This window comes from Bombina bombina, chromosome 6 (assembly GCF_027579735.1).
Source record: "Bombina bombina isolate aBomBom1 chromosome 6, aBomBom1.pri, whole genome shotgun sequence".
Classification (NCBI taxonomy): domain Eukaryota; kingdom Metazoa; phylum Chordata; class Amphibia; order Anura; family Bombinatoridae; genus Bombina; species Bombina bombina.
In genome coordinates, this window is record NC_069504.1 from 274,929,276 (window position 1) to 274,951,633 (window position 22,358).

At 41.2% G+C, this 22,358-nt stretch overlaps 1 protein-coding gene across 1 annotated transcript in view; it reads left to right on the forward strand.

Moving 5' to 3' along the window:
* Positions 1–13,024: 13,024 nt before the first annotated feature.
* Positions 13,025–22,358, forward strand: part of IRAK3 (interleukin 1 receptor associated kinase 3) — a 104,173-nt gene continuing 94,839 nt past the window's right edge. The window contains exon 1 of the mRNA XM_053716864.1: positions 13,025–13,421. Within this exon, the coding sequence (XP_053572839.1) occupies positions 13,298–13,421 (124 nt within the window). The 5' untranslated portion in view covers positions 13,025–13,297. The remainder of the gene's footprint in view (positions 13,422–22,358) is intronic.

Consider the following 22,358-nt stretch of genomic DNA (forward strand, 5'->3'; position numbering starts at 1 on the left):
ACCAAAATCATTCTATGGGCGGAGTCTCACTCCTGCCACCTGTCTGCTATCCACATCCCAGGAGTGGAAAATTGGGAAGCGGATTTTCTGAGTCGTCAGACATTGCATCCGGGGGAGTGGGAACTCCATCCGGAAATCTTTGCCCAAGTCACTCAGCTGTGGGGCATTCCAGACATGGATCTGATGGCCTCTCGTCAGAACTTCAAAGTTCCCTGCTACGGGTCCAGATCCAGGGATCCCAAGGCGGCTCTAGTGGATGCACTAGTAGCACCTTGGACCTTCAAACTAGCTTATGTGTTCCCGCCGTTTCCTCTCATCCCCAGGCTGGTAGCCAGGATTAATCAGGAGAGGGCGTCGGTGATCTTGATAGCTCCTGCGTGGCCACGCAGGACTTGGTACGCAGATCTGGTGAATATGTCATCGGCTCCTCCTTGGAAGCTACCTTTGAGACGAGACCTTCTTGTTCAGGGTCCGTTCGAACATCCGAATCTGGTTTCACTCCAGCTGACTGCTTGGAGATTGAACGCTTGATCTTATCGAAGCGAGGATTCTCAGATTCTGTTATCGATACTCTTGTTCAGGCCAGAAAGCCTGTAACTAGAAAGATTTACCACAAAATTTGGAAAAAATATATCTGTTGGTGTGAATCTAAAGGATTCCCTTGGGACAAGGTTAAGATTCCTAGGATTCTATCCTTCCTTCAAGAAGGATTGGAAAAAGGATTATCTGCAAGTTCCCTGAAGGGACAGATTTCTGCCTTGTCTGTGTTACTTCACAAAAGGCTGGCCGCTGTGCCAGATGTTCAAGCCTTTGTTCAGGCTCTGGTTAGAATTAAGCCTGTTTACAAACCTTTGACTCCTCCTTGGAGTCTCAATTTAGTTCTTTCAGTTCTTCAGGGGGTTCCGTTTGAACCCTTGCATTCCGTTGATATTAAGTTATTATCTTGGAAAGTTTTGTTTTTAGTTGCAATTTCTTCTGCTAGAAGAGTTTCAGAATTATCTGCTCTGCAGTGTTCTCCTCCTTATCTGGTGTTCCATGCAGATAAGGTGGTTTTACGTACTAAACCTGGTTTTCTTCCAAAAGTTGTTTCTAACAAAAACATTAACCAGGAGATTATCGTACCTTCTCTGTGTCCGAAACCAGTTTCAAAGAAGGAACGTTTGTTGCACAATTTGGATGTTGTTCGCGCTCTAAAATTCTATTTAGATGCTACAAAGGATTTCAGACAAACATCTTCCTTGTTTGTTGTTTATTCCGGTAAAAGGAGAGGTCAAAAAGCAACTTCTACCTCTCTCTCTTTTTGGATTAAAAGCATCATCAGATTGGCTTACGAGACTGCCGGACGGCAGCCTCCCGAAAGAATCACAGCTCATTCCACTAGGGCTGTGGCTTCCACATGGGCCTTCAAGAACGAGGCTTCTGTTGATCAGATATGTAGGGCAGCGACTTGGTCTTCACTGCACACTTTTACCAAATTTTACAAGTTTGATACTTTTGCTTCTTCTGAGGCTATTTTTGGGAGAAAGGTTTTGCAAGCCGTGGTGCCTTCCATTTAGGTGACCTGATTTGCTCCCTCCCTTCATCCGTGTCCTAAAGCTTTGGTATTGGTTCCCACAAGTAAGGATGACGCCGTGGACCGAACACACCTATGTTGGAGAAAACAGAATTTATGTTTACCTGATAAATTACTTTCTCCAACGGTGTGTCCGGTCCACGGCCCGCCCTGGTTTTTTTAATCAGGTCTGATAATTTATTTTCTTTAACTACAGTCACCACGGTACCATATGGTTTCTCCTATGCAAATATTCCTCCTTAACGTCGGTCGAATGACTGGGGTAGGCGGAGCCTAGGAGGGATCATGTGACCAGCTTTGCTGGGCTCTTTGCCATTTCCTGTTGGGGAAGAGAATATCCCACAAGTAAGGATGACGCCGTGGACCGGACACACCGTTGGAGAAAGTAATTTATCAGGTAAACATAAATTCTGTTTTTTTACATAAAGATGTTCAGGAGATATTTTCTAGTCAGCTTTTTACAGCTATGCTGCATCACTTTCAAGTGTTTAAACATTTGGGTATTATGGCCCTTTAACTGTGTGCTTATCATCTTTCATATTGATCCATATAGTGGAATTTTTTGTAAGAAATTTAAATATAGAGTGATCCTACATAATCACTTATATATATCAAGTGGTATATTTTTAAAAAGGAAGGGAGACTTATATTAGAGTTATATTAGAAGCACTAATTTGATATGTTTTCATGGAATGACCGGTCATGCTCCTGAAATTTTAAGGAATTTTTAAAATAATTTGTAAGCAATTTGCAAGCATTTTTTGAATATTGAATACATTTTTATTTGTTAATGAACATAAGTTTTTATCTGTTGACAAATCTGTTGACAAATTTCTATCTGTTTAAAATCGCCAGTGTTCAGAACCACTTTAGATAAAAAGCACTAACAACGCTATATTAAGTACTACGAGTACACAAATACTTTGAGTATATAATATAAATAGAATCAAGCACTTATAAGCACATAAAAGCACTTTAATATACATCAACACATGTTATATATAAAACCAGACCCTGCATCAGTTTATAGCGCACATATACACCTACAATTTCACTTAATCACTACAACTTTTTATTCCGTTGTGAGAACGGGAAAGTATATGTAGCAAGGGTTTAAACTGGCGCTACACTAACCTTTGTCAATTAGTAAAAAAATTTCCAAACACACCATCCGCCGCTGCAGATCCAAAATGAGGCTATATGACGGCACCAAGCAGTAGTAGGACTAAACCATCCGATTTTGGCTACGGGGGTGCTAGCTGTAGAAACGGCCAGGAGGACCGAAAACAGATAGGTAAAAAGCAGTGTAACAGCAGCACTACAAAGACTTCTGAGAAAGACTCCAGAGAGAAGGGCTGTTATAAAAAATAAATTTTATTGTAACAAGTTAAAATCAGGTACGTGGCAGACAAACATCAATTTTTTTGTCTTCTTTTCCCTGTCTTAAAAGGATACTAAACCCAAATTTTTTATTTCATGATTCAGATAAAGCATGCAATTCTAAGCAACTTTCTAATTTATTCCTATGATCAGTTTTCTTAATTTTCTTGCTATCTTTATTTAAAAAGCAGGAATGTAAAGCTTAGGAGACGGCCATTTTTGGTTCAGAACCTGGGTTACGCTTGCTTAATGGTGGCTAAATGTAGCCACCAATAAGCAAGTGCTATCCAGGGCGCTGAACCTAAAATCCTTTTAGTCTGTCCCTTGTTCAATTTAGTCTGTATTTAGTTTATTAATATTGTGTGCAGGGCCAGTGCTCCAACCACAGGCGGTCACCGTGGCTTTTCATTTTACTCTATGGCCTTTTTGCTTACAAAATGCTTTTTCTGTAGTATTGTTTATCTATGGTCTTCTGTTACATTGAAGTTTAATAGCAGTGTGTAGACCAGAGCTTTCCAAACTTTCCATGATGTTGGTGACACACTTGTTAGACCTACATCATTTCACAACACAGTAATTCAGTTGTACTAGCAAACAGGAGGTTAAACTAACTTGTTTTAAGAGATACGGACACATACATAAAATATATAATTACGAAATGTATTTACAAGTAACAGTATGTATGTGCAAGAATTAAAAAAAAAGTTTAATTATACCAATAGCTACTGTCACGGATACCAGACAGCTAAGGATACCCCCAACCCCACTACAACTTCACCCCTGTTGTTTATCAGTGATTTTGGGCTCCTCAGAGCAACCACCATCTCTGGAAGCTTTTGGTTGCATGGTTTTGTGTTCCAAACTTGTTTAGAAAAGAGCTGGACACCCGCCTAACCCCTCTCAGGCTGTTCAGGCTCCTGGAACTCCCGGTCAGCCACAGGACAGCAGGACACCCGCTAACTGTACCCCTGGTCGCTCCAGCAACCATGTGCCCCAGAGCTCCGCTCTTTTGGGGATTAGTAGCCCCTAGGGAGGACAAGAGGTGGGGGAATTACCGGAGGGGAGCTCCTTTGGGAACCGAGGGTTTTGGACACCGGGATCACCCCGAAACCGCCACCCCTATGTATTGAGATTATGTGGGAGTGTGGCTCCTATGGAGGCGCCGGTCAGTCTTGAGGGGCGGGAATGGCGGGAAAATAGTGGGATTGTCCTTTGTGTTATCAAGATGAGCTGTGTGTATAAAAGGAGTGTATGTTTTACAATAAAATCAGTTCTTGTTCACCTGAAGGCTAGTCTGTCTAGTTATTTGGGTGAGCTCCAGCTAAAATCACTTTAATGGGCTACATAGAAATCACTTTCCTGGGCTACATAGCAGCCTGTTCCAGGCAAAGGAAGGACCCTCTGGCAGAGCTACTCAGTCGGGGTAGCTGGAGTCTGCCACAGGGTGGAAACCTGAGTACTGGTGCTGTCGGGCATCAGGGGTGGCTACAGGCTGTGGTCACTTGGCAGCTACATAGCTGCAGTCGGCAGGGAGAAAGAAGGACCCGTTTGGCGGAGCTACCCAGTCGGGGTAGCCCGGGGTATCCGTCACAGCTACTTACTATTTTAATGGGATGTATGAGGTTGATGGGATGAACACAGTTTCTGAATATTTAGTGGAATATTAGATAAAGACACTCGCATTTCATCATCAAGCACTTTTAGGTTCCCCTTCCTATCCATATATCAAGAGCAGGAGCAGCAATGCACTACTCGGAGCTAGCTGCAAAAAAACACTTTGACTTCTGACTTCAGCTCAGCGTTTAAGCTGCTGCCCTCAGAGCTCTGCGAGTCCGACTGACTACTGCCCGCGCTGCAAACACACTGCTGTCCCACTCACTGACTACATGTGCAGTCACGAGCCGATTGAGGAGTCTACACATGCAGTCAGGAGCCAATGTGCCGCCAATGGAAATAGTTTCAGTTCCTACTAAGCTGTGCCAATTGGTTAAGATGATCTGTGACCCACTAGGTATCAATCACGTGTCAAACACGTGATATGCGTAGCAGGCAGGTGGAAAGTCATAAACAAATTTAAAAAAAAAAAATTAAAAAAAATTTGTGCTGAAGCAGGGAAACACCTACACACTGCCACCGACACACTAATGTGTAACGACACACAGTTTGGAAAACACTGGTGTAGACAGTTGTCAGATAAGGGGAAGCCATGAGATGTGACATATATTAACGGTGGTAGGAGGCAAGGAGTGACAAAGTGAATCATTATTGTTGCACAATTTGTAACATGTAGAATTGCCCCCATTTATATAGTGAGGCTTTACTTAAAAGGGGCTTAATACATCAGGCTATTCATACAAAACAAAAATCCAGACTTTATGCCTGAATATTGCCTTATTTGGTTATTCAGCACAGAACCAAATAAACGAAAGGCAGCCTGTACAAATGAAAAGAATAATGAATGAACATATTAAAGATATTCATTAATATTTGTTAATTTGTTATTCTTTTAATAATCAAACCCCCCTCTAACCTAAGCTATTAACCCCTAAACTGCTACAACCCCAATCTCAAAAACACAACCTCCACAACCCCAATCGCAAAAAAAATACACACTACTTAACCATGTGTTTTTGTTGACTTTCCAATTCAACTATATTTAAAGGGACACTGAACCCAATTTTTTTATATCGTGATTCAGATAGAGCATGCAATTTTAAGCAACTTTCTAATTTACTCTTATTATCAAATTCTTTTCATTCTCTTGGTATCTTTATTTGAAATGCAAGAATGTAAGTTTAGATGCCGGCCCATTTTTGGTGAACACACTGTGTTGTTCTTGCTGATTGGTGGGTAAATTCACCTCCAATAAACAAGTGCTTTCCATGGTTCTGAACCAAAAAATAGCTTAGATGCCTTCTTTTTCAAATAAAGGAAGCAAGAGAACGAAGAAAAAATGATAATAGGAGTAAATTAGAAAGTTGTTTAAAATTGCATGCTCTATCTGAATCACAATAGAAAAAAAATTTGGGTTCAGTGTCCCTTTAAGTCTTTAAGGGGAGGAACAATGAAAGTACCCTATAGGCAAAACACAACACTTTTCAAAAGTAGTTAATGAAAGACTGTGAATCAATAAAGTCAGCAATATACAACATTCTCACATTAAATCCCAGGGACATTCCCAATAATGATTCAAGTGTGTGTGTGTGGGGTTGGGGGGAGGGAAGGTGAGTGTTATAGAAAATACTTGAATATGAGGATAGAAAAGTAAACACTATCCAGCACTTCTGTACAATAATTGAAATACCCAAATGGTGAGGTAGAAATTAAACTTAACTTTTAATAATAATGTTAAAATACTGTGACATAAAAACATTTAAAAATAAATAGTAGTCACTGCAGAGAAAAACTTTGGTAAATGCAACAATTGCAAAATTCAACTATTCACATCAGTAATACTCAAATTACTGCGCCATCATCACAGGGTATATACTATAGAAATGTGAAGCCCATTGTGGCACAGCTTTCGAGTAAAAAAGATCCCTAGTATAAAGCGACTATGATTACATGAATGTGGATAATCAATTGAGCTTATTCTGACCTCTCAAAAGCTGATGTCACAATTATGTTGTAAAACAAATATGTACCAAATACATATTTTCTATAGGTTTTTTTCCTGCAGGCGTCAGGTGTTCGCCTGCATAGGTAGTCAAGAAAAGCCAGCAACAGGTAATCCAAATATAGCAAATAAAGTACACCAAGGGACACACTATACAAACAAGCAAAGATGGCTGTGAGATACATCAATAAATAATGCCAATGACAGGAAAGATGCATCATGGTATGCGACGCAGGGAAAAACGGGAGAAAGGACAAATTCAAAATATAAAATAAATGTCTTAAAAACATTTACAACTGCACTTTTGCAGCATGTTGATATTGCTTAAAGGAACAGTCTACTAAAAACATTTATATATAGTGTCACGGATACTAGACAGCTAAGGCTACCCCCCACCCCCCCTACCGCCTCACCCCTGTTGTTTCTCAGTGGTTTTGGGCTCCTCAGAGCAACCACAATCCCTGGAAGCTTTTGTTTGCTTGTCTTGTGAAGAGCTGGTGTATGACCAGGTAAACCCTCCTAGGCTGGCCGGGCTCCTGGAACTCCTGGTCGGCCGCCTCACAACGGACACCCGCCTAACCCCTCTCAGGCTGTCCAGGCTCCTGGAACTTCCGGTCTGCAACAGGACAGCAGGGCACCCACTAACGTTACCTCTGGTCACTCCAGCAGCCATGTGCCCCAGAGCTCCGCTCTTTTGGGGATTAGTAGTCCCTAGGGAGGAAAAGAGGTGGGGGAATTACCGGAGGGGTGCTCCTTTGGGAACCGGGGGTTTTGGACACCCCTATCCCCATAATTTAAACGGACTGTAACTCCGGTCCCCAGAAACGAATCATGCTGATTTTTGGACTGTGGCATCTGGGGACCGATAGCTTTAAAATGACACCCTGGAAGTGCTCCTCCGGATCACCCCAAAACCGTCACCACTGTGTCCTGGGATTCTGTGGGACTAGGGTTGCTATGGAGGCGCCGGTCAGTCTGGAGGGGCGGGAATGGCGGGAAAACTTTGGCATTGTCTTCTGTTCTTATCAAGATAAGTGTGTGTATAAAAGATGTGTGTTTTGCTCAATAAAATCAGTTCCTGTTTCACCTGAATGCTAGTATGTCTAGTTATTTGGGTGGGCTCCTGCTAGAATCACTTTCCTGAGCTACATAGCAGCCTGTTCCAGGCAGAGGAAGGACACTCTGGAAGAGCTACCTAGTCTGGGTAGCTGGAGTCTGCCACAGGGTGGGACCCTGAGTACTGGTGCTGTCAGGCATCAGGGGTGGCTACAGGCTGTGGTCACTTGCCAGCTACATAGCTGCAGTCGGCAGGGAGGAAGCAGGACCCGTTTGGCGGACCTACCCAGTCGGGGTATCCATCACATTGGCTGGCAGCGGTGGGATCTGCTTCTTTCACGCAGTTTCTGCTGACAGAGGAGACGTACCACAGTAGCTGGTAAATATGGAGGGAGAGTTCCTAGGGAGAGTACAAAAGATGCTGACCGGAACAAATGATCCTTGTTCGGAACAGGACGTTCTGACATAGAGGAACCTTGCCCTCCGAGACCTCTGGTGGGAGGCTCTTCATCAGGAGCAGGAAAATGGAAAGGTCCTCCCCACGAATGACACGAGATTCCCGGGTTCGGTGGACCGTGAGACTGCCTTTCCTGGGAGAACAGCCAAAGAAGGAATGGCTAGCTGTTCTACATAGACTGATCCAGCAAGAGATGTAGGTGGAGGATGGCTATCGGGCCCTCCAATGGCTCGCTATGCAAGCGCAGCCATAGCTGGAGGAAGGCTCCCCCACAGAGGGCTTTGGCTTCGGCGGCCCTGGATTGCTGTTTACAAAAAGGACAGAGGACCCACAGTTTGGGAGCGAGACAGACCAGGGTCTGGAGGATATCTCTGGGCTCCAAGAGGAACTGCTGAATCTCTTGGAGGAGACCTGGCTGCTGGACGATCTGGATTTTATCATTGACCAGGAAGAGGCACTGATCAAGGAATACAAGAGGCTGCTGGATCTCGCTAAGCAGCGTGCCAGGGGCATACAGATCTGGGGTGCAGCCCTCTGGGATTCATGGAGCTCGACTGTGGAGGAGTGGCAGCAAAGAAAAAGGGAACCAGGGCTGCTGGATCCTGATCAGCAGTCTGGCTCTGAGCTTATAGACTTCGACAAGGGAGCCACCCCAGCAGAAGTGCTGACAACAGTGCAGAGAGCCGCCAGCCTCTGCCCAGCACCTGTAACAGCTCCAGGAAGCCTGGGAGCGGAGGTAGTCGTCCTCCCTCCCCTTACAGAGAACCCCTTGCAGGTAGAGATGGATGTCAATAACTCTTCCCAGCAGCAGAACCCCTTCCCGCGAGAGGAGACAGTCGGTCTCTCTCCCCAGCGGTAGAGCCAGGAGCCGGGAGAGGTGACAGTCGGTCTCTCTCCCCAGTGGCAGAGCCATCCCTCCCCGTAAACAAAACCCCTTACCAGGAGAGGAGACAGTCGGTCTCTCTCCCCAGCGGCAGAGCCAGGAGCCAGGGGAGGAGACAGTCGGTCTCTCTCCCCAGCGGCAGAGGCATCCCCTGGGAGCGGAGGTAGTCGTCCTCTCTCCCCGTAAGCAGAACCCCTTTCTGGGAGAGGAGACAGTCGGTCTCTCTCCCCAGTGGCAGATTCATCCTTCGGAGCAGAGGTAGTCGTCCTCCCTCCCCTTACAGAGAAGCCCTTGTAGGGAGAGACGGGTATTGATATCTCTCCCCAGCGGCCGAATCCCTTTCTGGGAGAGGAGACAGTTGGTCTTTCTCCCCAGCGGCAGCACAGTTTCCCATGGAGCGGAGGTAGCAGACCTCCCTCCCCAGCGGCAGATCTCCTTCTCGGGAGAAGAGACAGACGGTCTCTCCCCTCAGTAGCTTGGCAGGGTCTCTACCCTTTTCTTGTCCCAGACTATTTCTCACCGGGGGGCAGGCGTTGCATTAGGCAAGGAGGAGAAAAGCTTATACAGTTGGTGCCACATGTTTGGGCACCCGAGCTTTGCCTGCCCCACCAAGGAGCAACCTCCCCCTCTGGTCTGGGGTGGGTACGCCAGTGCTAAACCGAGTATCATGGAGAGAGGCAGTGTGGCCCTGGAACTTGTAGGACAGCAATTGTTTGGGAGCCAGCCTTGGCATACTTGTTTGGGACGTTGCCTTATGTGACTATCCCTGCACCCAGGGCGCAGGGTATAAATGCCAGCCAGAACCCCCCAGGATGCCCCAAGCTCTGGAGAGATGGGATCACCTCTCCCAGCACCCGAGAAGTGGAGGGCCACCATCGGACAGCCCCAGGCCGACCCGTTAAGGGTCTAGCCGGGTCTGCCGAACTGGAGGGGGGGAGATGTCACGGATACCAGACAGCTAGGGCTAGCCCCCCACCCCCTATGGCCTCACCCCTGTTGTTTCTCAGTGGTTTTGGGCTCCTCAGAGCAACCACAATCCCTGGAAGCTTTTGTTTGCTTGTCTTGTGAAGAGCTGGTGTATGACCAGGAAAACCCTCCTAGGCTGACCAGGCTCCTGGAACTCCCGGTCGGCCGCTTCACAACGGACACCCGCCTAACCCCTCTCAGGCTGTCTAGGCTCCTAGAACTCCCGGTCGGCCACAGGACAGCAGGACACCCGCTTACTTTGCCCCTGGTCGCTCCAGCAACCATGTGCCTCAGAGCTCCGCTCTTTTGGGGATTAGTAGCCCCTAGGGAGGACAAGAGGTGGGGGAATTACCGGAGGGGAGCTCCTTTGGGAACCGGGGTTTTTGGACACCCTTATCCCCATAACTTCAACGGACTGTAACTCCGGTCCTCAGAAACGAATCATGCTGATTTTTGGACTGTGGCATCTGGGAACCAAGAGCTTTAAAATGACACCATGGAAGTGCTCCACCGGGATCACCCCAAAACCGTCACCACTGTGTCCTGGGATTCTGTGGGACTAGGGTTGCTATGGAGGCGCCGATCAGTCTGGAGGGGCGGGAATGGCGGGAAAACTGTAGCATTGTCTTCTGTTCTTATCAAGATAAGTGTGTGTATAAAAGATGTGTGTTTTGCTCAATAAAATCAGTTCCTGTTTCACCTGAATGCTAGTATGTCTAGTTATTTGGGTGGGCTCCTGCTAGAATCACTTTCCTGAGCTACATAGCAGCCTGTTCCAGGCAGAGGAAGGACACTCTGGAAGAGCTACCTAGTCTGGGTAGCTGGAGTCTGCCACAGGGTGGGACCCTGAGTACTGGTGCTGTCAGGCATCAGGGGTGGCTACAGGCTGTGGTCACTTGCCAGCTACATAGCTGCAGTCGGCAGGGAGGAAGCAGGACCCGTTTGGCTGACCTACCCAGTCGGGGTATCCGTAATCCCTTTATTACCAATTTCCCAGTTTTTCATAAACAACACTGTGATATTAATACACTTATTACCTCTATGATTACGTTCTATCTAACACTCTGCAGACTGCCCCTTATCTCAGTGCTTATAACAAACATTAATTTTCGCCAATCAGTGCTGACTCCTAAAACACTCCACGGGAGGCAGCACAATGTAATCTGTATGACACACATGTACTAGCACTGTCTAACAGTGAAAAACTGTCATAATAAACTGAGAAAAGAGGCAGTTTTCAAAGGTTCAGAGATCAGTTTGAGCTTACCTAGGTTTAGCTTTCAAAAAAGAATACCAGGAGAACAAATCAAATTTGATGATAACCGTAAAATGGAAAGTTGTTAAAAATTGTATACCCTATCTGAATCATGAAAGTTTAATTTTGACTAGACTGTCCTTTTAACAGTCCATATACAGCCCCTTGAATAGCCTGGTGGAAGTTGTATTCCTGGTCTCCTAAGCACTAACCAGGGGCTCTTCAGCTGTTCTGTAACAAAATATTAAAGGGATGCTGTACTATAACATTTATTTCCCCTTAATGTGTTCCAGATGACTTGTTATAACTACTGCATGGTATTAAATGTATGGGAATTTGTTCATTTGTGTTTATTTTTCTATTTGAAATAACTGGTTTTGCTGATTAAAACTTTCACCAGTTTTCTCAAGAACATGCCCATAAAAAAGTGCTGAATCTGCAGGTAAGCAAACCTGTCAGTGTTATCTATGTCTAAACATAGTTAGTTATTAAAATGCTAATTATGAGTGAACATAAACAGCTATTTTAGATTTAGAAATCTGTCTTTCTCTTATCCCCCGCTTGGAGGTTAATTAGTGCTATTGTCAACTATTTACATATCTTATCTTCAGAGAATATGTGTATTCATATTTTCATTGTAGGTTGTGGTTTCTAAACACAGAAGTAGCTATTTCAAACATCAAAATAAAGGTAAAGGAGCTGTTTGCAAACAATTAAATACACTCAGCAATGTCCCTGTAAGTATCAACTGTTCTAGGGTGCACGTTGTCATTATGGATAAAATGGATGGACTTAAATTATATATAATCAGTACAATTCAAATCGTTCCTCTGATTTTTGGTTCCAATAAGTTATTATGTAAAGATTTTGCTGAAAAAAATGGGCAAAACTAAACCTGTTTCACAATGTGAATAAATAAATAAAACCAGCAACAAATTCAAGTATGCCCTTGCTGAAAAATATATTATTTATTAAAAGAACTGAATATATATTCTAAAATATTATTTCAAATTAGATATATAGGGCAAGATTACAAGTCAGGCGGCAAATCTGTTTTTTTCGCAGTTGTGACTGCGCGTGTTATGGCTTTTTCTCATTTGGGGTTGCGCAGGTATTACAAGTTGCAAAATAACTTATTTTGCTCGGGTTTCAATAGTAAATCCTAGCTTTTCACAAACGCTAGGGTTGACTTTCACTTTAAGTGAGGAAAGGATTGTTGCGTAAAAGGTGATTGCACACCCTCAATCACAATTTTTCAAGACTTGTAATATCTGTGCAATGGAAATTGATTGCGAAAAGACTGTGTTGCGCGTGAAAAAACCATACCGAGCGACTTGTAATCTTGCCCATAGTTATCAAAGGTGCATAGAAACAATATTCTAACTTCACACTCAAGTCTGCCCTGCACAGAATATTTATCAAAATACATATTGAAGCAATATTGTAATATAGCATTTTCTCCTATTCATTGTGTTGCCAATGATTGATTTTACCTTATGGAATGTATTAAACTGTTTACAAATAACTCCTCTGCGTTTATTTTGTCATTTTAAATAGCTGTTTTTTCTTGTTTAAAGAAACTGCCATTCGTACTGAAAATTTCAATAGAGGTGGGTAAATAGGGAGAAAGAAAGCTGAACCCATTTAAAAGGACGTTCCTTCCTTCTTTTAATACAATACAGCCGCTTCCCCCTTTAACTATGCTTTTGTAAAATACTATCAGTGAATTGAAAAGTGTTTCATTATATGTTCTCACAATACATACAGACAGGCTACATTTGTAAGATATACAAATAATTAGTAAGCCTGTTTTGTAATGCTTCAGCTATGTAGTGCGGTTTCCTGTTCTAAAGCAGCATAATAGAAATTTTTTTTCCTGCACCTCTGCCAGTTACTAGAGTGCAACGCACACAGAGTTGTGCAATAATAGTGTTTCCTTAATTAAGAAACCTCTTACCTTTTTTTTAATTTTTTTATTCACAGAGTAGACAGGAGCTGGGAAATTCCCACACTTAAAGGAGGGCACATGAGGCTAGTATTCAGCAGTAAGAGTAACTACACGTATTCAGTACATAGATGTATAATAAAGAAGGGATTTCTTGAACTGAATAATGGCAGGATCTGTTTTGTCTTTCACTTCTGATACTTCACTTTTTGAGGTACCACCTTCAACCATGGAGAATTTCTGTAAAATGATGGACTGCTGTGATGGCGATTTAGGCTGGAGAGGGTTGGGTGAGTACGTAGCATTTTCATGTTTGCTGAGTGACAGAACATGAAGCTAATAGCACATCAGTTTTATAGCAGTGTTATGTAATCCTGCTGAGATAGAAACTGCATAACTAGTCGCCATTGAGAATTCTCATCATATCATATATAGCAATGAGAATAATTTCAGTGGCTGAATTATTTTATAGAGGTAGTTCAGAATATGCTTTATGTCTATCCACTAGTGAGCAGAGTTTGGGTCTGCTAATTAATCTTTATCAGATATATTAATGATCTGTATATGCCTGAGCCTGCATTTAATAGAACTGTTGTGTAGCATGGGAAATGTCAGGTTTAGAATGGGGCATATTGACTGCAGATTTAAAGCATTACATATACCTCTGTATACCCAGATTATTATATATGTATTGGAGCTGTTATGTGTTTTACAGAGATGTTATTTTATTATAATTAATTTGTATAAGCATATACATATATATTTATATTTGCTTAAATTGCTGCACTACTTACCCCCTTCACTGCGCTTAGGTTCTGAAAGCGATATTTAGCGCTCCACTTGTGATCTGGCTCTTAATACCTAATATCTCTGTATATATAATATCTAACAAAACAACTGACTGATCATACCTTTTGTCCAATTGGTTTAAGGGGGTCGGGTGACAGGTTAACCCTCCCCCCCACACACACACACCAAATAATTGTTAATACCAACTTTTGCTTGTTAGATCTAACATAATAAACACTTGATCTAACAAACATCTATTAGCCTGAAAGATTATTTGCCCGATTTTTTGGTGGGCTATTCCCCCAATTTAATACATAATATCGCTGTAATTATATTGGGTCTAACAAAAGAATGGACTGATCATCCCTGAACTAACAAACATCTATCAAATTATATATATTTGTGTCCACGTTTTATTATGGGAGCTAACAGCCCATACTGAATAAGTAGGAGCTCCCATGATATGATTATTAATACAGCCTTTTTAAAGTTAGATCTAGCATTTTAAACATTTGGACAAAACTGATCCAACATATCTAACTGATCTATCAGCCTGAATGATTTTTTGTCTAAAATTTTGATTTGGGAGGCCAGCCCCCCTATTGTATCTCTGTAATTATGTTAGATTTAACAAATTAACGGCCTGATCATACCTGATCTAACAAATATCTATCAAATTAAAGGGATAGTAAAGTCCAAATTAAACTTTCATGATTCAGATAGGGCATTTAATTTTCAACAACTTAATAATTTACTTGTATCATCAAATTTGCTTTGTTCTTTTGCTATTCTTAGTTTAAAGCTAAACCTAGGTAGTCTCATATGCTAATTTCTAAGTCCTTGTAGGTCGCCTCTTATCTGAATGCATTTGACAGGTTTTCACAGCTAGAGGGTGTTAGTTCATGTGTTTATATAGATAACATTGTGCTCACACACGTGAAATTATTTAAATCAGCACTAATTACCTGAAATGCAAATCTGTCAAAAGATCTGAGATGAGACAGTCAGCAGAAGCTTACCTGATCTAACAAATATCTATTAGCTTGAAAGATTTTCTAACTAAAATTTTGATTGGGGGGGGCAGCCTCCCCCTAATTTGATACCTAATATCTCTGATATTATGTTAAATATAACAAAATAAATAGCTTATCATACCTGATCTAACAAATATCTATCAAATTAAATGAAATTGTGTCCAAAATTTTGAACATAACGGGTTAGCCCCCATCCAAATAATTGTTAATACCACTCCTTGTATGCTAGATTTAAGGAAAACAACAATTGATCTAACAAAGATCTAACCAACGGAATGAAGTTTGTTTTAAAATTTTAATTTTGGGGCTAACCTGGCAGAGTTCTCAAATTGCCATGAATAAATCACTAGAAGAACTCCTGTGGGCTGATTGTAAAATCTGAGCTACATACTTCAAAAGGATTATGGAGGAACTGCAATATCCTTTTAGAGCAGTTATAGGCAATGAATCGAGCCCAGATGTCTTTACGGTGGCCTTTGATGACTCAACACTGATTATTACCAGCTTATCTATTGTCAATGCACCTCTTCTAGCTGTTTCAGCTTGCAACCAGCCAATCAATACCTTCCACACAACACTATGGCAATGCAACAGATGAAGCTAAGCTGGGAGTGATGGTTGCAGAGTGCAGTATTTTGGGGTCAGGACACTCGGCTACTGAGGTGAGTGTAGTAGGAGGTCAGTGTGGTGCTCAGTTAAAGTGGGATGACCTGCAAGATGTGATAATTCTGAACAGTGGCTGGTGACTCAAAGATGTTGAGTGTTTTCTTGCATCTAGGCTAATTTTAGGCCTATACAGTAGAACCCAGAGCCTTAGATGTGTGGAGGCCATGGGACAAAAGGGCTCTCTGTGAACATATCTGTTTGTTTTTCCAACCCTGCAGGATTCCAATTGTTATTGAAAGAGGATTTTGTGTCGATCTAGGACACAGCTGGCCTGCTTTCAACCCCACCAGCATTTTCATTATCTTTTCATTTATTAACGTGTTGCTGCCAGAATATTTTGATATTTTGTGAGGAAAGGAGACTTATTAAACCCTCATAAGTTTTATTTTCCTGGCCTAAGCTTAGATACATGACCCCTGTAGTATAACCCTTTTATTTTTTTTATATAATTGAATGCCTTCATTACATTAATTTTAGAAGGTGAAGTTTGAGTGCTAATATAGAGGGTTAAAAACTGTCTTAGTTTAATAGAAGGGATTGAACAGTTATCCGTGTTTTAAAAAACAAAAACAATAAGTAGCACTGACAACTTACAGTTTAATACAAAAAATAGTATATGAGGAATATAAAAATGTAGTTTAAAAAATCACAATATCACAGTATTACATGATTGTAGATCCTGAAAGTCACAGTTCCTTGGTTAAAAGTTATTGCAGTCTTTTTTTGTATTATACATTCCAACCCATTAAGGGAAATTGTCCCAACTCCCATGAAATCCTGATTTTTAATGCCCTTTGTAGTGAAGCAGGAGGTGCAGCTTATGATCCAAAGCGTTTTGCACTCACATTGTGGGAAACACTAATTATAAAAATGAAAGAAAACAAGCGCAGCCTTGATTCACAGTGGCGCATAGGTTTATTAAACAAGCAAACACTTAAATATGGACTTACTGGAAAGCATAAAATCACAGGCACATAGTACAGAAGTGTAGTCCTCACAGTCTTTCTAGCGTTCTGCTCTTCCAAATTTCTGTTGCGGTATCGACACACACCCTCCAAATGTGCAACTGTGTTCTCTATCCTAGATCACTCCTCTCTACGCATTTCATCTGCCACTTTAGTGGACTTTATCAAGAGATGTGGAGTATGTGCGAAAACCAGAACGATAAATTGATACAAGTAACACACTATTGGCAAAGTTACTTTGTGTCTATTAACCGGCAACTGTGAACTGGATTATGCAAATTATATTAACACCTCTAAATAAAATTAGTATCAATTTATCGTTGTTATTTTTTTTTTAAGTCAGTTAGAAAGAATAAGGGTAGCGTCATCCCGATCACATGGTCCCAAAATGGACCAATAGTAAGAAATGGATGTAAATTGTTTTTGCTACATGTTTTGTGCAATATTTTTTTTTTAAATAATTTTTATTAGATGGTGTTATTGTGAGTATAACTGTACTTTGTAATGTATTTTTGAAGTGTTTTGTGACACTTTTTTGTTTCGCAAAACAGTTAACCAGAGCTCTGAGGACACACTAACCTGACGCATGTTAACTTGAATTGCGCTCAAGCAATTGTGTTTATTTTCAACCTGTAATACGAGCAAAAAACCTGACGAGATCAAACACTCATGATAAACCCCTTATAGCTTGCACGCAACTGTTAGCACTCCACTCATAGGGGCCCATTTATCAAGCTTCGCACTAAGGCGAATCAGCCTTGCCACAAATACGCTGCAGAATTCCAGCGTATTTGAGGTTGAGGGCTTGATAACTACCCCCCCATGGAATAAACTTCCACAAGAGGTGGTAATGACAAACTCTGTGGGGGACATTAAAGGGACACTGGACCCAATTTTTTTCTTTCATGATTCAGATAGAGCATACAATTTTAAACAACTTTCTAATTTACTCCTATTATCAATTTTTCTTCCTTCTCTTGCTTTCTTTATTTGAAAAAGAAAGCATCTAAGCTATTTTTTTGGTTCAGGACCATGGAAAGCACTTGTTTATTTGTGGGTGAATTTACCCACCAATCAGCAAGAACAACACAGTGTGTTCAACAAAAATGGGCCGGCATCTAAACTTACATTCTTGCATTTCAAATAAAGACAAGAAGAGAATGAAACAAATTTGATAATAGGAGTAAATTAGAAAGTTGTTTAAAATTGCATGCTCTATCTGATTCACGATAGAAAAAATTTGGGTTCAGTTTCCCTTTTAAGAATGCCTGAGATAAGCATAAGGCTATCCTACAAACTAGATGAGTTTATACTTTTACCAAATATTGGGCAGACTTGTGCCTATGGTTCTCATCTGCCGTTAAAATCTATGTTTCTATTATCAAATTTGCTTTGTTCTCTTGGTATACTTTTTTGAAAAGATTACCTAGGTAGGTTCAGGAGCAAGCAAAACACTACTGGGAGCTAGCTGCTGATTGGTGGCTGCACATACTGTATATGCTTCTTTGGCTCACATGATGCGTTTAGCTAGCTCTCAGTAGTTCACTGTTTCTCCTTCAACAAAGAATACAAAGAGAATGAATCAAATTTAATAATAGAAGTAATCATTAGTCCTGTCGATTATCTCATGTAAAGGTAGTTTACAGCTAATAGTGATTCACGGGCATGACCCTCTACCCTTTATGATTTATGCAAATGCAGACCTCTCTACTGTCCTGGATCCTTCAGGGTACCCACTTTCCTGCTCACAGCATCTCTAGCCAGGGCGAATGTCATGGTTTAGAGTCTGCCTTAACAAGGATATGCCCTGCCATCCTTGCCCACACAACAGTGCTGGGCCACAGCTCACAAGTGCCATCATCTCTCTTATCTTGAGTACTGTGTGCAGTTCTGCATGCCATATCTCTAAAAGGATATAAGTAAACTGGAATATGTTCAAAACAGGGCTACTAAACTGGTACATAGTCTAAAAAGAAAACTTACAAAAGAATGGCTCAATTACTGACGTATGCATAGCTTAGAGGAAAGAAGGGTAATGTTATAGAAATATGTAATATTATAGAAATGTCTAATTATATTGAGGGGATTAAAGGCACATTAAAGTAAAAATTAAACTTTCATAACTTAGATAGATCATGCAAATGTTAACAACTTTCCAATTTACCACTATTATTAAGGGGCTTAGTAAGCTGAGTATTTTTCATAAAAATAAAAATTCAAGAACAAGGGGTCATGATTTAAAGCTGAAGGGTAGTATATGCAGGAGTGATTTGAGGAAGAACTTCTTTACAGAAATGGTGATTGATTCATGGAGGCCTAGTTATCAACGTGTCAACTTACCTGCCTTCGCCGGCCCAATACACCCGCCTAAGCACGCCTACCATCGCCGCCGCGGATCTGCAAAATTTCTCCTAAGTTATCAATAAATCTGTCAAAAAGCCGTGCACCAAGTATGGGGCGATGAGCAGCGGACTGTGAGAGTTATCACTCATCCGATCTCGCTGCTCTTCGGCTTTTTGACAGCTTTATTGCTAGCCTGTCACTAAGCACCCACACTAAACTACACTGTTCTACCCCCTATACCGGCGCCCCCGGAGCCCCCCGCAACTAAATAAAGTTATTAACCCCTAAACCGCCGCTCCTAGACCCCGCCGCAACTCTTATAAATGTATTAACCCCTAAACCGCCGCTCCCAGACACCGCCGCCACCTACATTATACCTAGTAACCCCTATCCTGCCCCCCCTATACCGTTGCCACCTATAATAAAGTTATTAACTTCTTCAGCGCCGCCTGGATGATGACTTCATCGGATGGAAGACTTCTTCAGTGCCCCTTGGAGGATCACTTTTGCCGCTCCGGATCTCCTCTTCGGTTCCATCGGTGGGTCGGCTGGCTGAAGACAACTCAAGGTAGGATGATCTTCAGGGGGGTAGTGTTAGGTTTATTTAAGGGGGGTTTGGGTTAGATTAGGGGTATGTGGGTGGTGGGTTTTAATGTTGGGGGGGGTTGTATTTTTCTTTTACAGGCAAAAGAGCTGAATTCTTTGGGGCATGCCCCTTAAAAGGCCCTTTTAAGGGCTTGTAAGGTAAAAGAGCTTTGAACTTTTTTAATTTAGAATAGGGTAGGGAATTTTTTATTTTGGGGGGGCTTTGTTATTTTATTAGGGGGCTTAGATTAGGTGTAATTAGCTTAAAATTGTTGTAATATTTTTTAAATGTTTGTAACTTATTTTTTTTATTTTTTGTAACTTAGCTTTTTAAATTTTTTGTACTTTAGTTAGTTTATGTAATTGTATTTAATTGTAGTTATTTGTATTTAATTTATTTAATTAATGTAATGATAGTGTAGTGTTAGGTTTAATTGTAACTTAGGTTAGGATTTATTTTACAGGTAATTTTGTATTTCTTTTAGCTAGGTAGTTATTAAATAGTTAATAACTATTTAATAACTATTCTAACTAGCTAAAATAAATACAAAGTTACCTGTAAAATAAATATAAATCCTAAAATAGCTACAATGTAATTATTAATTACATTGTAGCTATCTTAGGGTTTATTTTACAGGTAAGTATTTAGTTTTAAATAGAAATAATTTATTAAAGTATAGTGTAGTGTTAGGTGTAATTGTAACTTAGGTTAGGATTTATTTTACAGGTAAATTTCTCTTTATTTTAGCTAGGTAAGCTATTAAATAGTTAATAACTATTTAATAGCTATTGTACCTAGTTAAAATAAATTGAAATTTGCCTGTAAAATAAATATAAATCCTAAGATAGCTACAATATAATTATTATTTATATTGTAGCTATATTAGGGTTTATTTTATAGGTAAGTATTTAGTTTTAAATAGGAATAATTTAGTTAATAATAGAAATATTATTTAGATTTATTTAATTAATATTTAAGTTGGGGGGTGTTAGGGTTAGGGTTAGACTTAGGTTTAGGGGTTAATAAATATATTATAGTTGCGGCGGGGTCAGGGAGCAGCGGTTTAGGGGTTAATACATATATTATAGTTGCGGCAGGGTCAGGGAGCGGCGGTTTAGGGGTTAACATATTTATTATAGCTTGCGGTGGGCTCCGGGAGCGGCGGTTTAGGGGTTAATCATTTTATTAGAGTGGCGGTGGGCTCCGGGAGCGGCGGTTTAGGGGGTAATAACTTTATTTAGTTTCGGCGGTGTAGGAGGGCAGATTAGGGGTGTTTAGACTCGGGGTACATGTTAGGGTGTTAGGTGTAGACAGCTCCCATAGGAATCAATGGGATGTCTGGCAGCAGCGAACATGAACTTTCGCTATGGTCAGACTCCCATTGATTCCTATGGGATCCGCCACCTCCAGGGCGGCGGATTGAAAACCAGGTACGCTGGGCCGGAAAAGTGCCGAGCGTACCTGCTAGTTTTTTGATAACTAGCAAAAGTAGTCAGATTGTGCCGCACTTGTGTGCGGAACATCTGGAGTGACGTAAGAATCGATCTGTGTCGGACTGAGTCCGGCGGATCGAAGCTTACGTCACTAAATTCTACTTTTGCCGGTCTCTAGCCTTTGATAACTAAGGCGAATCAGCCTTGCCACAAATACGCTGCGGAATTCCAGCGTATTTGAGGTTGACGGCTTGATATCTACCCCCCATGGAATAAACTTCCACAAGAGGTGGTAATGACAAACTCTGTGGGGGACATTAAAGGGACACTGAACCCAATTTTTTTTCTTTCATGATTCAGATAGAGCATGCAATTTTAAACAACTTTCTAATTCACTCCTATTATCAATTTTTCTTCCTTCTCTTGCTTTCTTTATTTGAAAAAGAAAGCATCTAAGCTATTTTTTTGGTTCAGGACCATGGAAAGCACTTGTTTGTTCGTGGGTGAATTTACCCACTAATCAGCAAGAACAACACAGTGTGTTCAACAAAAATGGGCCGGCATCTAAACTTACATTCTTGCATTTCAAATAAAGACAAGAAGAGAATGAAACAAATTTGATAATAGGAGTAAATTAGAAAGTTGTTTAAAATTGCATGCTCTATCTGATTCACGATAGAAAAAATTTGGGTTCAGTTTCCCTTTTAAGAATGCCTGAGATAAGCATAAGGCTATCCTACAAACTAGATGAGTTTATACTTTTACCAAATATTGGGCAGACTTGTGCCTATGGTTCTCATCTGCCGTTAAAATCTATGTTTCTATTATCAAATTTGCTTTGTTCTCTTGGTATACTTTTTTGAAAAGATTACCTAGGTAGGTTCAGGAGCAAGCAAAACACTACTGGGAGCTAGCTGCTGATTGGTGGCTGCACATACTGTATATGCTTCTTTGGCTCACATGATGCGTTTAGCTAGCTCTCAGTAGTTCACTGTTTCTCCTTCAACAAAGAATACAAAGAGAATGAATCAAATTTAATAATAGAAGTAAATTTTAAAGTTGTTTAAAATTGTATGCTCTGTCTGAATCATGAAATATTATAAAAATATTTTTGGGAGTGTTTATGTTCTTTTAATAAAGCAGAGGCTGAAAGCAGTTTTCACAAAAAAGAGTAACACCAGAACAAGGGGGTCATGATCTCACGTTGAGGAAGAGTTGCCACCTGTCCAGGAATGAGCCTGACAGTTCAGGATTCCATTTGTGTGTCAAGATTTGAAGCTGAGTCAGACCCGGACATGCAAATGTCCGGGTTTGGTGGGAAACAGCCACAGTCAAAAAAGGTGACATTGAGTATTTGCAACATACCGCAAATGCCTATAGTTATTTCTCTCTTGTGTCTTTGTGTGAGAGT